General features: G+C 45.5%; 1 protein-coding gene across 1 annotated transcript in view; it reads left to right on the top strand.

Moving 5' to 3' along the window:
• DHX37 (DEAH-box helicase 37) overlaps window positions 1–12,668 on the top strand; it is a 1,051,990-nt gene that overhangs the window by 988,416 nt on the left and 50,906 nt on the right. The window contains exons 24-27 of the mRNA XM_069620118.1: window positions 3,971–4,108; window positions 4,561–4,655; window positions 5,316–5,389; window positions 5,991–6,088. Of these exons, the coding sequence (XP_069476219.1) occupies window positions 3,971–4,108; window positions 4,561–4,655; window positions 5,316–5,389; window positions 5,991–6,088 (405 nt within the window). The remainder of the gene's footprint in view (window positions 1–3,970; window positions 4,109–4,560; window positions 4,656–5,315; window positions 5,390–5,990; window positions 6,089–12,668) is intronic.

Raw genomic sequence — 12,668 nt, 5'->3', positions numbered from 1 at the left:
GAGAGAGGAGAGATAACAGAGGGTTGAAACAATAGGCAGAATACTGGCCCTTGCTACTGGACACAGTTCTGTGTGGAGATCCCCCCACCTGGGCAACCTGCAAAATAAAGAGATATAACACCAGCCCAGTCCATATATTGTTCAACAGTCTTATTCTCTCCTACAATGTTTTTACCCCCCCAATGTACCTGGTGGAGTCGAGTTCTTCGAAGAGGCGTCGACAGATCCTTCTTGAATGACCCCCTTTTAAGCAGGAGTCACGGATCGTCGAGAGGCGTAGAGAAACGTCGAAGACCTCGGGGTTCGGCGACGGGGAATCGACGGCCCTTCTTGAATGCCTTCCCTTTCAAGCGGGAGGCACGGGGCGTCGAACGTCCGTCGACGAACGAGGTAGAACGATGTCGAAGAGGCGGCAGCTTCGTCCGAGCGGTGCTCGTCGGCGTCGGGGCGTCGGCGTCCTGCACGGCGGAGGTGTGCGGGGCACCTCGATGACAATAGTTCTGGACCGCAAAGATTGTAGAGACGGGAGCCCAGCAAGGGCGTCGAGTCGCTCGAGTCTTTGGGATCGTGAGGTGGCGGGAAACCCACCGGCGGATTTCTCCTCGGCGCGTTGGTCGTCCTCGACTTTCTCCGGCAGGATAAGCGGTCGACGATGCGGTCGAGGGAGTCCTTCGATTCAAATGTTCTTAGGCAAGGAGCGGACGGCTCCGGTCGTCGGCGGCACGGCGTCAAGTGGTTCCCACGGCTGGGCAACACAACTTCGACGGGCCTCCAGCGGTTACACAGACCTGCGAACCCTGGTCGACGGCAATGGACTTCGACAGCGTCGAGGTCCGGGTGCTTCACTTCGATCTCCTCGGCGGTCCCGTCTCGGGTCGGCAGCCTTTCGAGGGTCTGACTTCCAGGGCGCTTCGGCGAAGATTCAGCGGTGCTCGATGGTCCCTCGGAGCACGGGAAGAGGGCGCCTTACCAGGTCCTCTCTCGGGTCAGTCCTCGACGATTTCGACAACCTTCAGTTCCGTCGAAGCAAATGCCACAGCAAGTCTTCTTCTTCCAGCTGGACGTCGAGGATCAGCAAATCCAGTTACTCTTGAGTGGAGACTCAGCTTCTGAATGCTTCTGAACAATTTCCAGTGGTGAGAGGTCCCCAGATATACTATTCTGTCTCTCATCCACACTGCTGGCACACACACAGCAGCCAATCACACAGAAGGGCATTCAGGCAGTCAGTCAGCCAATCAGGCACACAGTGCATTCAGGCCACACTCCTCCCTTTCAGACACTCACAACAAGGAATGTGGATTGGGACAAGTACCCAGCCATTCAACACTACACACTGCATTCAGGCCAGTTTCGGGCAGGGCTGTCTCAGTCTTTGTCTCTCATGCCAGAAACCAGACAACCACAACAAGGAGTGTATATTGGTCACACACTCCATTCACCCAGGTCCCACCCACAGGAGGTACCCACAACATACAGTCACTGGGAAGGCTCCAGTCAGTCTAGCTGGGCCTTCACAACAACACCATATATGGAACTTCCACCCAACAGCCAGTCAGGGGGAAGGGACAGAGTCAGGGCATCCCAGGACTTTGGGAAAACAAGACAACAGGCAATAGAAAGCAAGAGGCCACAGGGGCCATCTTGTTTCTATCAGGAATCAACTGATCCCAATGGCAGGGCCTGGGTATCCCAAAATGGAGGACACCCAGAGCACCTGTCCAATTCAGCATGGAGCTGCCACCAGCCCATACCCTGCTCTGTGGGCCACCCACAGGTGCCCAAAAACATACACTAGGGGCACAGGGTTGTACCCCCCCACCCATGGGTGCCATAAGGGTATCCCAGGGGTCTGTTCACCAAACCAAAAGAGAGAGCTGCACTGCCAGGAGTCCCAAATGGATTCCTGGGCAGAAAACATAACAGAACACACGGTAAAAACAGAGAAAGGACAAGGATTCAGAGGCCCTGTCCCTCAGATGCATTTCCGGCATCACATCGAGATGCCTTTGAGGCAGATTGACTTGACTAGAAATCTTGAGGGTGCTTCGGTATCTGCAGTACTGATTTTGGCACTGTAAGCAAACTCCAATCTGATTGCTGCATCTCGACCCATCCAGACACCAGCTTCAACCCATTGATACGGTATCAGGTAATAATATCGCCATATATATGGTCGCCGTAAATAATATATCGCCGGGAAAATGTTGTGGCAATATTATTTGGGTGACCATATATATGGGGACAGGGGCAAAAAAAAAAGAAAAGAAAAAGGTTTCGGGGTTGCGGGGGTGTCTCCCACATGTTCCATGCAATAATGTTGCCACAAAAAACGGCCATTTTTCGGCGATATTTTTGCATGGCGAGATTTTTGTGGCGAAATTATTACATGGAACCATTGATGCAGACCATCTTGAACAACCAGACCGCAGGCTCTACCTTCGTGGGAGCATGTGATTTGAGCACCAACTCGACCTCCTGGAAGCTATCGACCTCGCCGTAATGAATGCGATTTCGATCCAGCGGAGGCCTTTGACCACTGACTCGACCACTGGAAGACCTTGTCTCACCATTTCGAATGCCGACTCAACCCTTTGGGGAGCCAGCACCATAGAATCGACGCAGGGCTGACCTCCAGTGGATTACTTCACCTCGAAATGTCTTGACCTTGCCTCAACCACAATTCAAGTGCCAAGAAGCCAGTCCGATGCTGTTGAGCCCCCAAATACATGAATAAGGTACTGTGAAGAAGCCCTGTCCTCTTGTCCACTTTTGGCACCATAGTGAAAAAAGTCTGCATCCTCTGTCTTCTTTAATAGGGACAGGGTTTTCAAATGGTTTCTAATGATTTGATTTCATTTTTGTGGTTTAAAGTATCTATTTTTATAGAACCTTGATTGTACTTTTTTGTTTCCGAACCATTGAATTTACTTTGTTTGGTTTCTACTGTTATCAGCTCATGCCACTCCTGAGCATACAGCCTGTGCTAAGCCTGCGCTACCGAAGCAGGTGCAAAAGGTATACTTTTCGGCTGTGCCGATTTCACATTTATGATTGGGATCACTGCGGATTTAGTAGTAGTGTGGGGCCTAGGAGACCCTTTAGCCACTACTCATCCCTGTTCCCCTGCAGAGCAGTAGTCATTTCGTTGCAGCACCTCTTCAGAGAAAAGTAATTTCCCCAATATTTAAAAACCTGTAGGTTTCAAAAATGTTGTTGAACTGGTGGTCCTGGCTGTTGTTTGGGGGTTTCCTAAATGGCTGCCCCTGTCATTGATTTCCCTTTAATACTCTTGGTGCTGCTATTGTTACTGTTGGGTCAGAGGTTGCTGCAGTAGGGCCCGGGATGGAAAGCAAATAATACTTGCTAACACCAATGTTCATTTTTTTTTTCCTCCACTTGCCCTCCACCCAGCAGTGAAAGGAGGTTGTTGGGGGTCAAGTATGTGAAGTGGAACACAAACTCCCTACCACACCCCTCGCCCCCAGGCTCCTGAGAACATTTTATAAACTGCTGAGAGGCAAACGGCCCGAAATAGAGTGAGAGCCCCCACCTCACCTTCTGTATACAGCAGAACAGCAGGAAACCAAAATAATGACCCATTACAAGGGAGTTGTTTTGCTCTTTCAGCCCTAGGTGCTGGACGTTTCCACCCTAGAGAGTTGAACCCCTAGAACAGGGCCCCAATGCTCGGGTGCTGTAGCATCTCCATTTCTCACCTTCTGCTCTGTGTGGGAGCCATGGGGCAGAGTATGACCTTCCCGTTGCCTTCTGCACCAGAGCGAAGGTGCAGTTTGAAGGGAAGAACACTGGGCGCTCCCCCGACGCGCATCGTCACCTCTTTTGTAAAGATTTGGTTCTGGGCAAAGCAGTCTCCTTGTTCTTGGATTCTGACATCACTCTTGGGAAATGTCTGCATTTATTCTGGGATGGGCTGAACTCTGAATAATGCCTTTGTTTCTCTTCCCAGGTGTCTCGGTAGTTGTCGCTGAGTGGATCCCGGTCCTCTTGCCTCAGTACTGTCACTTTGGCAGTCCGTTGGCAAACCCTCCGCCATCCTTCTGTCCTGAATCCAGCCGAGTGAAGTGCCACAGAGCCAGCACCTTCTGTAAGTTTTCTAATTCTGTGTTTATCCTTAATTGCCCCATCTTAAGACACCTTGCTGCTCTTTAGTGGTGCTTTATATCCAGTCTGCTCAAACATGAAGGTGCTCCAAGGACACTCTGAAGCAGCCATGTACTGGGAAGGTTGCTTATGAGACTTCTCCAGAACCTTGAATGTAATAGGTTGGCGCTGAGGTGCTCCTAAGCCTTGTTGTGCACAGCAGCCTGTGCAGTGAGCTGCTGTGTGTTTGGTGTTGGAAACGGATGGAAATTATTATAATTGCTGCAATGGATTGTAGCCCAAAATAAAAGGTAATATGTGTGACTATAGACCTGTTTTTGTGTAGATATCCTCCTTAAACAGCCTCTGTTGACTTTACTAAATAAAATCACCGCATGCAGTCCTCCAAGATGTTTTGTCTGTCAATGTACTCACATTCCTGATGTCTGTTTTCAGATCGTGTGGGCTGGCAGTTACCTGCTGTGGAGGTGGATTACCCTGAAGGCCTTGATCGCTACAAATACTTTGCCAAGTTTTTGTTAGAAGGAAAGGTACATGTTGGACCCGCTTCATTTGCTTTCCGATTACGTATTTGTCTTTTCCACTACATGTACTGGTCCCCCGGTGGGTTATTGAATGCTGTGTGGGCTGTGTAAAAACACACTTTGATGCTCTTGGCACTCCTAAATTTGGGGTAGGCTCAGGATATCACATATCTGGGTTGTACTGTTGGGGTGACTAACCTGGGTCAGAGTGAGGAATTGTTGAGTCTTTACTCTTCCACAGGCTGCATGACTAGCAGCCCTGGGACAGAGTACAAAACTGACAAGTCTGCCCATGGCTGGTCACTTTCATGCACTCCCTCAATTCCCCTGCACTGTCCACACACTAGAGTTCCGCTACCTGCCCCGTTCTCGAGTAACAAGTAGGCATCTGGTCAAGGTGAGTCTGAGGCTGGTAGACGAGGAAGCTGCTTCAAACCTTTGCTTTCTAGAATGCATGTCCAGCAGGCATGGGGGCATAGGTGATGCCTTCAGATTGGTGCTTAAAACTGCTTTCCTGCAACACACATGTTTCTATAGCTCCCATGGGGTTCACAGTACTCTTATGCTTGTCTTCTAGACATGAAGGTATGGGCCTGAGTAGATTGGTAACTCTGGCAATGCTTTTTTATAGTTGCCCTGGTAAACAAGCTTTTCACTTCATTTTAGGTGATAAAGAAATTAGGATCATACACCCATTGTCTTCTGTCCAGTCCGGTCACCATGCTGAAAACCTGGTCCAAGTAAGTAATTAGTGACTGTGATCTATTAATCTGTGCTATGAGAGTAGGCATAGGTGAAAATCATCCTGCTGTGGTTTTATGTATTCAAGGCGAGATGATGTCCATCGGGAGAGACTGCCCACTCCTAAGAAAGTTCCTTTCTCTGAGCAAGGGAAATTCCACCTCCAAATGATTTGTCTGACAACTCCCATGATGCTTTTCAACTAAATACACTTACTGGTGAGAGTTGTCGGGCAAAACAACTGGTTGGTTACCCCGGCTTTAGATGGTGTTATAAAATCCTTATTTTCTGACTGCATGCAAGGCCTCTTTAAATAATAAAGGTAGATGTTGTCACACCTGGCATTTACAAAGCAGGTGGCATTCATTTCAGAACTGTACCAGAGAATGCTACTGGCTGCCAATGAGTACTGAAGTGGGCCAGTGACTATCACAGTCAGATAGACTGAGTACCAGAGAAGCAATGATTATTACAGGGATTCCGTGGGAAGCACTGAGCGCCAGAGATGGCAACATGATAGTCGTTCGACATTACTTCGATTGGTGGTATCAAGGTTTTTGCACAGTCATTCTCCTAAACATGTACAATTATTTCCTACAGACTCCAACCTCGGACCGAAACCCTGCTCAAGGCCCTTGTTTCAGAAAATGCTGATTGTCGAGAGGCCTTGTTGGCGGCCTGGCAGAAGGATTCTAGATGTAAGTGTGTATTGTGCGGAGAGGGCACAGCTTCAAACCATGGCAATACGTTGGGGATAGGGGGCTTGCATGTATCACCTCTAGATCTTGGGGTAAACATGTGCCCAGCAGTGGTACAGAGGGCTTTATTCTTTAGTCTCTGAAGCATTCAGTTCTGATTGGCACGTATCTCTCATTGTAGTCTGTTTCAGCAGAGTCTAAGGGTTGGATGTGAATTCTTGACCATGCTTTGGTATTCTCGCTATGGACTCCCAGAGCAGGTCTGCATCTCGCTGCTGGGCTGCTCCTCAGCTGTCGTTGAAAAGAAATACATTAAGGTCTTTTCATTAAAGGACATTTGTTTCCTAAATGGCAAAGGGCATAACACATTCCCCATCCTACTGGATGTGCTACTTCAGCCTCCTTCTCATTCCAAGCACTTTGGATCCCAGATCTGGACGAGTGTGTAGTGCACAGCTAAGAAAATGGAGCTGGAGAGCTCCACATGCACATCCCGCCTGACCCTGTATTGGAAGCCCCTTATGTCTCTGTATGTCTCTTACCGTCCGTGTTTCTTTTTCTGATGACCAGGGAGGATTATCCTGTTGCAGATTTTGACTGCATTGCTATCTGGGTTTTTGTTTTCTTATTTAATCTTCTTTTGACTCCAGGGTACATGCTTTGCACCTAAGCCTGAGAGGAACTTTCTCGAATCCATCACGCTCCCAGTCTTGGTAGTGTTTTTCTACTAAGATCCCGCAAGGTTGAAGGGGACTGGCCCAAATACTTTTAATCCATCTTTGATCCCATTTTGAAGTTTACATGCTCTGGCCAAATGCGTTATGAACTTTTTCTCGACTTGGCCTCACATAAAGGAGTAAGATTAGAAGAGAGAAGGCCTTTAGCTGTCTCTATAGTTTCGATTTTCCACACGTTGGGGCTTGACGCACGGGAACTACAACTCCTGGCATTTTTGCAGTTTTTCAGACCTATTTCTTATAAGTCAGGCGCGGCAGTGCCAGCGTGTCTCTGCTGGTCCTTGGCGGGCTGTGGTGCCAGTTGCCTGTGTCGGTACAGAGTTGGGTGAGTAACATTTGCTCTTACTATGCATGTAAATGCTGTGATAGCAGATGCTAAGAACAGACTTAATTCTACTAATATGAATGTAGGCCCATATATGCCTGCAAGCACACGTAGATCTCAAATAGTGCAACAGTATCTTGCTGGGGAGCCATGCTTAGCAAGGCAAGTTCACGCAACATTGACTGCGGACTCTGTGAGTCCACTGAGCCGGTAGTTACGCATAGGGTAATGGGAGAACAGCTCGTAACAGGCTTGAGCTCAAGCGAAGCAAGCCGCTAAAGTCATGACGAATACTCAGAATGCTGCAATGATGTAGCAAGCTGTTGACTCAAATGGACAGGGAGATATCGGCCAGCAAAAGAACACCCCTTCAGATAGGAGGGACAACTGCTCTAAGAGAACCTGCAACTCAAATCTTTTTTTTATTTTTTTTATTTGTTTATAGTTACATAGTAACTTTTACAAAAGGTATTTTTTTTTAAATATATCACATTATATTACACAAGTTAATATGCAGACACATGAGTTCACATTTACCACATGCCATTTCAGTTCATTTTTTTTGCTAAATAACAAAGCATCAGTATACAATTTAAAAGAATTCATATACCTAAAAAACTAACTCATCCTCAACCAAAAACAAAAATTACTCTCAATATTCATAAAGGGACTTGATACTCACTCATCTACTTCTTTCGCATAAGTTAAAGACAACAATACTGCTTCAAAAACCTGACAACAGCGATCTGAAGCTTAACACGATTACCATGCAACATGTCTAACCATAACAAATCCAGATCCACGCACTCGGTGTTTGGCACATATTTACTGAAGTGACTGATGCGTTCACTCCTCAAACCTTCACACTCAGTCAGTAAGTGCTGCAAAGTCTCTAGATTCTCCCCCTGTTTACAGTGTTTACAAATGGAGGATCCGACACTCTTGTCTACTTCTAATATCAGCAATTTGTCCCGTACTCAAGACATTAAATCGGAATCGCATATATTCCTGCCTCCACTTTTTATCAGGAAATTTAGATAGATATGGTTCCAATTCCCCCATCTTTTTACAATCAGAAGCAATGTGATTATATAATTTAGACATTTTGACTTCTTGAACAGTTAAGTTCCAGTCAGCATGAAGGAGTAATTTTTTTACTTTCATGGGGTTTGCGATAAGCATATCTCTAGGGACCCCCAGATTGTCCAGAACCTCATTTGCCTCTTCCAACATGTCCCTGAGGTACTTAGAAGTAGGAGCACCACTCCTGAAACCCCTACCCATGATGTCATAAAGGGTGGTGTCTTTGCAGGTTAACAGTTTCCTGACTAGTGCCATTCTACGCCATTCAATGGTACTTCTAATTGAATGTAAACCAAACTCATATCTTATTACCGCCAATGCTACACACTTCGGCAAACACTTAACCATGGATTTCAGGATTTTGGATTCGTAGATCGACGCCTCCTTTCTGCACCATCGAGGTGCGAGTTCCAGGCCATAGCAGAATTGAGGCACTAGTCTATTTTTGTACAAACGAACACATGGCATGAGAGAGAATTTTTCATACTTTGAGTCGATTTTACATAATTGTGCTTTCATAGGGGCAATTTTTGCTTCCAGTATAGCCCGGAGGTTGACCTTGTTCTTATTTCCGAACACTGGATAACCCAAATATCTAATTGCTGACTTTGTTGGTAATTTCACGTGATTAAGAAACAATGCAGTTATTTTTTGATTTTTCTTGTGCGTCAAACATAATATCACTGTTTTAGAGTAGTTGATTTTAAGGGCGTTTATAAGGATGTATTCTTTAAAAGCAGTTAGCAAACGTTGCAGACCAATGGGTGTATGATCATACAGAGTTACATCGTCAGCATAAGCGATCCACTTTACCTTGATGCCCTCCACTTTAGGTGAGTTTGTAACCAGTTTACTGAAGCACGCTCCCAAATCAGAAAAATATAGATTGGATAATGTTGGGGCGTATATGCATCCTTGCCGCAGACCATTAGTTACTTTGATTTCCTGAGACAGATTTCCCTCTATGCTCATTCGAACCTTTACTTTGGAGTTTTGGTGCATGAAATATACAATTGAAAGAAGCGGGGCAGGCAGCCCCAGATTAGCTAGTTTGCTCCACAAAATTGTTCTGTTCACTAGATCAAAGGCGGATGTAAGATCAATTGATGCTAAATATATGGGGAGATTTCCAGGTGTCCAGGTTGCCTTTTGCATAACATTGATTAACAGGCCACCCGCATCGGTACCCACATTTTTTCTAAAACCAAACTGCAGGGACGATAGAATTTTATGTTGGTCCATCCAGCACCGAATATGCTCTAGAACGAGGCTGGCAAAGATTTTGGAGTCCACATCCAACAGGGCAATAGGTCTATCGCTAGTAGGTAGGGCCCTGTCCCCTTTCTTATAAATCGGTATAATATAGGACATTCTCCAGCTGTTTGGAAGAAGGTGGATCTTAACAATGTCTTTGTATAAAAGAAATAGTATTTTGGCCCATAAATTTGGTTTCCCCTTCAAGACCCGGTTGCAGAGCAAATTCGGTCCAGATGCCCTAGATGGTGAACTCTTTACAATGATATCTTCAATTTCTTTTACACTAAACAAAATATTCCATGAGGCATTTTCGATCTCTGACGGAACAACCCATGCCACACTGGGGGGGCAATAAATACTCGAAAAATGCCCTTCCCATATATTTGAATTTATACAAGAGATTTGGGACTTTATTTGTTCCTGCTCATCATTTTTGATCAAGGACCAAAATCTGCGTGTATTTACATTGCACACCGCACTCAACATAGATTCCGCGTCTCCCTGATAGAGCTTTGCCCGCAAAAATCTTTTATTTTTCCATTTATTTTTTATTGCGTGGAAATCACGTGCTTCCGCAACTGTATGGGGTAATGGGTGGCATCTGCGGAACACTCGAATTTCGCTATTTCTACTCTGTTTGAGTGATTTCACTTCCACAGAGTAGATATGTCTGTGTCTTTTGTCACTTTTGGCCTTTTCCTTTATTCCGGCCTTTCCTCGGATTACCGATTCAACATAATTCTCAAAGGAAACCTAACAGTACATCTTTTTTTTCTCGGCAAAAACATTATTATAAAAGTCAGCCTGGAAAAATATGTTAACCTTCTCAATGTTATTAATATGCCAAGCAATTCTGTTCGATTGGACATTCACTGTGACCTGAGTTTCCCATTTGTCTACCTCTCTCCTGTCCATATCTACCACAAGAGACATTTTAAGCAATCTGTGATCACTTTCCTTCGTATCTAACAGGCCGAAATCGTGAACAAGGTCAAATGTATGCTTGCAGACAAAAAAATAATCTATGGTAGATGACCATCTTCCATTAGACCATGTAAAATTGTCCGCGGAGTCATCCAGCAGTTCATTCACCCCCTGCAAGCCCCAACCACCCAGGAAGAGGGCCCATATGTCCCCCTGGTGACATTTCCATTGGTCGATTCTTTCTCCAATCAGTCGACCAAACCTGCAATCATTTATTCCTTCATCTAGGCATATTGCAGTATTGAAATCCCCGGCCACGATCATATGTAGATCCCTGTTCATAGCCTGGCACTCATGTATTACAGAATCAATTGCATCTATGTTTGCCTTTAAGTCACATTCAGGTTGCCAGTAGATGTTTATAATTAATAGGATCGTGGGGGATCTCCTACAATCTATTTTCACTAGTACTACTAAACACCCTTTATTTATATGGAACTCCTTTTGGGTTGTAAAGGCTATATTATTCTTAATCGCGATTAATAGCCCACCCGAAGGTCTCCCCATTGATTTCTTAGTTGCAGGTTCCTGAAAAATGGTAAAACCATCCAAAACAATTGCGTTTTCTGCCCAGGTTTCTTGAATACATAGGAACGAATAAGACAAGAGTTCCGTACATATATTAGAAGAATGCAATAGAGCACGTGATCCCCTCGAATTCCACGATGCGAGAGTAAGTTTCACCCTACTCTAGGTTGAGCCTTTCAAGCCTTGGATCTTGGATATGGATTCCCTCAAGGTTGATGCCAACCATCTCAGCTCCGCCACCTCATCTGGGTGAATCTCAGCGTTCTTGGCTCTTGCTCCTTCTCTTTGATTTCTCATCTGCATCTCTCTGGGGAGCGCTCCCCTCTAACCCCTCTGTTGTTTCTGTGTGCCTAGGCTAAAGTTCACTATATCGTACCCAAAACTTTGCAAAGCCACTCCTTCCGTCAGGGCAAGATCATATGTATCCCTGGAGTAGAATACAATCCTGACACAGTCGAATCTTGTTGGGTGAATATAATCAATAAGCTTAATGTCGTTAGAAGTGATTAAAGAGAGCCGGGGGAGCTCATTAAACAGTGACAGAATCCGTCCTCTATTTAAGCAAGGAGGCCCTCCTATTGTGAGCATAAAGTTTAGTATGACGCTGGGGTCATCAGCAAATTTCGGCTCCCTCCAATCACTTTGATCATCTGGCCAGGCGCTAGATAGCATTGGATCGTGTCCCTCGGCCCTCTGAAGTCCACCTGTCTCCCACTTCCTATTTTCTCCTCTCTCATTATCCCTCATCCATTCCCTATTTTGGTTGTGTTCTCTATTTTGTTCTAGATCCTGCTTTATATTCCACATTTCGGCTATCTCCCGTATCCTCTCTTCAAAGCTCATACCCTCAATTCAGGGTTTATTTATTAGTATCCCCCCATCCTTACGCTCCTCTCTCAAATCCCTCCCACTTTCCTGTGTGGTAGGAGGGACGGGCCCTTGGTTATGTACACTCTGCCTCATATCATGGTAATTATTGGTAGTTTGAGTATTAGAACTCTGATCAATCTGTTTTTTTTTCTATTTCATTCCCATCTACTTTCTCAATCATTATTAACCTATGCTGTTCTCCCTCAAGCCCTTTTTCGTCAGATAACATTGCTCTAGGGAGAGGAGGGTGTCCATGCTTGCTTAGAGGGGAAGTCAAGTAATTTGATTAGTGCCTCTTGAACCAGTATTTTGATATCTTCACTAGGTGTCATAGATGGCACACTACTGTTAGTCACCTCAATCAGAGGCCCTCCCTCAGATTCTACTTCCTCACACGGCCTTAGATTTCTGCATTTAAAGAGGCTTTCATCAACCTGGGGCACAGTTATATCCTCTTGTACCTTCTCTGCAATTTCCTGCATCTTATCAGTAGTTGGCTTTGGTTTGTTTTCTATACCCCTTTCCTCCTTCTCTCCCTCTGATTTACTTCCATTCATCTTCTTCGGGTTCTTTTTCTTATTTGTTTCTGTTGATCTACATTTGAGATTGCCCTTCCCCCTCTTACCCTTGTGGTTCATAGCTTCTGAAAGAGTAGTCTTGGCTTCACCATATTCCTTACCACTTGTCTCCAGTGAGGTACCTTCTATAGTTTCTGAGACGTCCTTCTTAGTTGATCCCTGTCTATCTACCATTTCCTTCACTTCCAGAGCTATTTTGCTTCCTTCGTTTAACTGTG

The sequence above is a fragment of the Ambystoma mexicanum genome, chromosome 10, assembly GCF_040938575.1.
Source record: "Ambystoma mexicanum isolate Mex_15411 chromosome 10, UKY_AmexF1_1, whole genome shotgun sequence".
Lineage (NCBI taxonomy): Eukaryota > Metazoa > Chordata > Amphibia > Caudata > Ambystomatidae > Ambystoma > Ambystoma mexicanum.
Note: the sequence above shows the minus strand (reverse complement) of the source record. Positions and strands in the feature narration are given on the sequence as shown.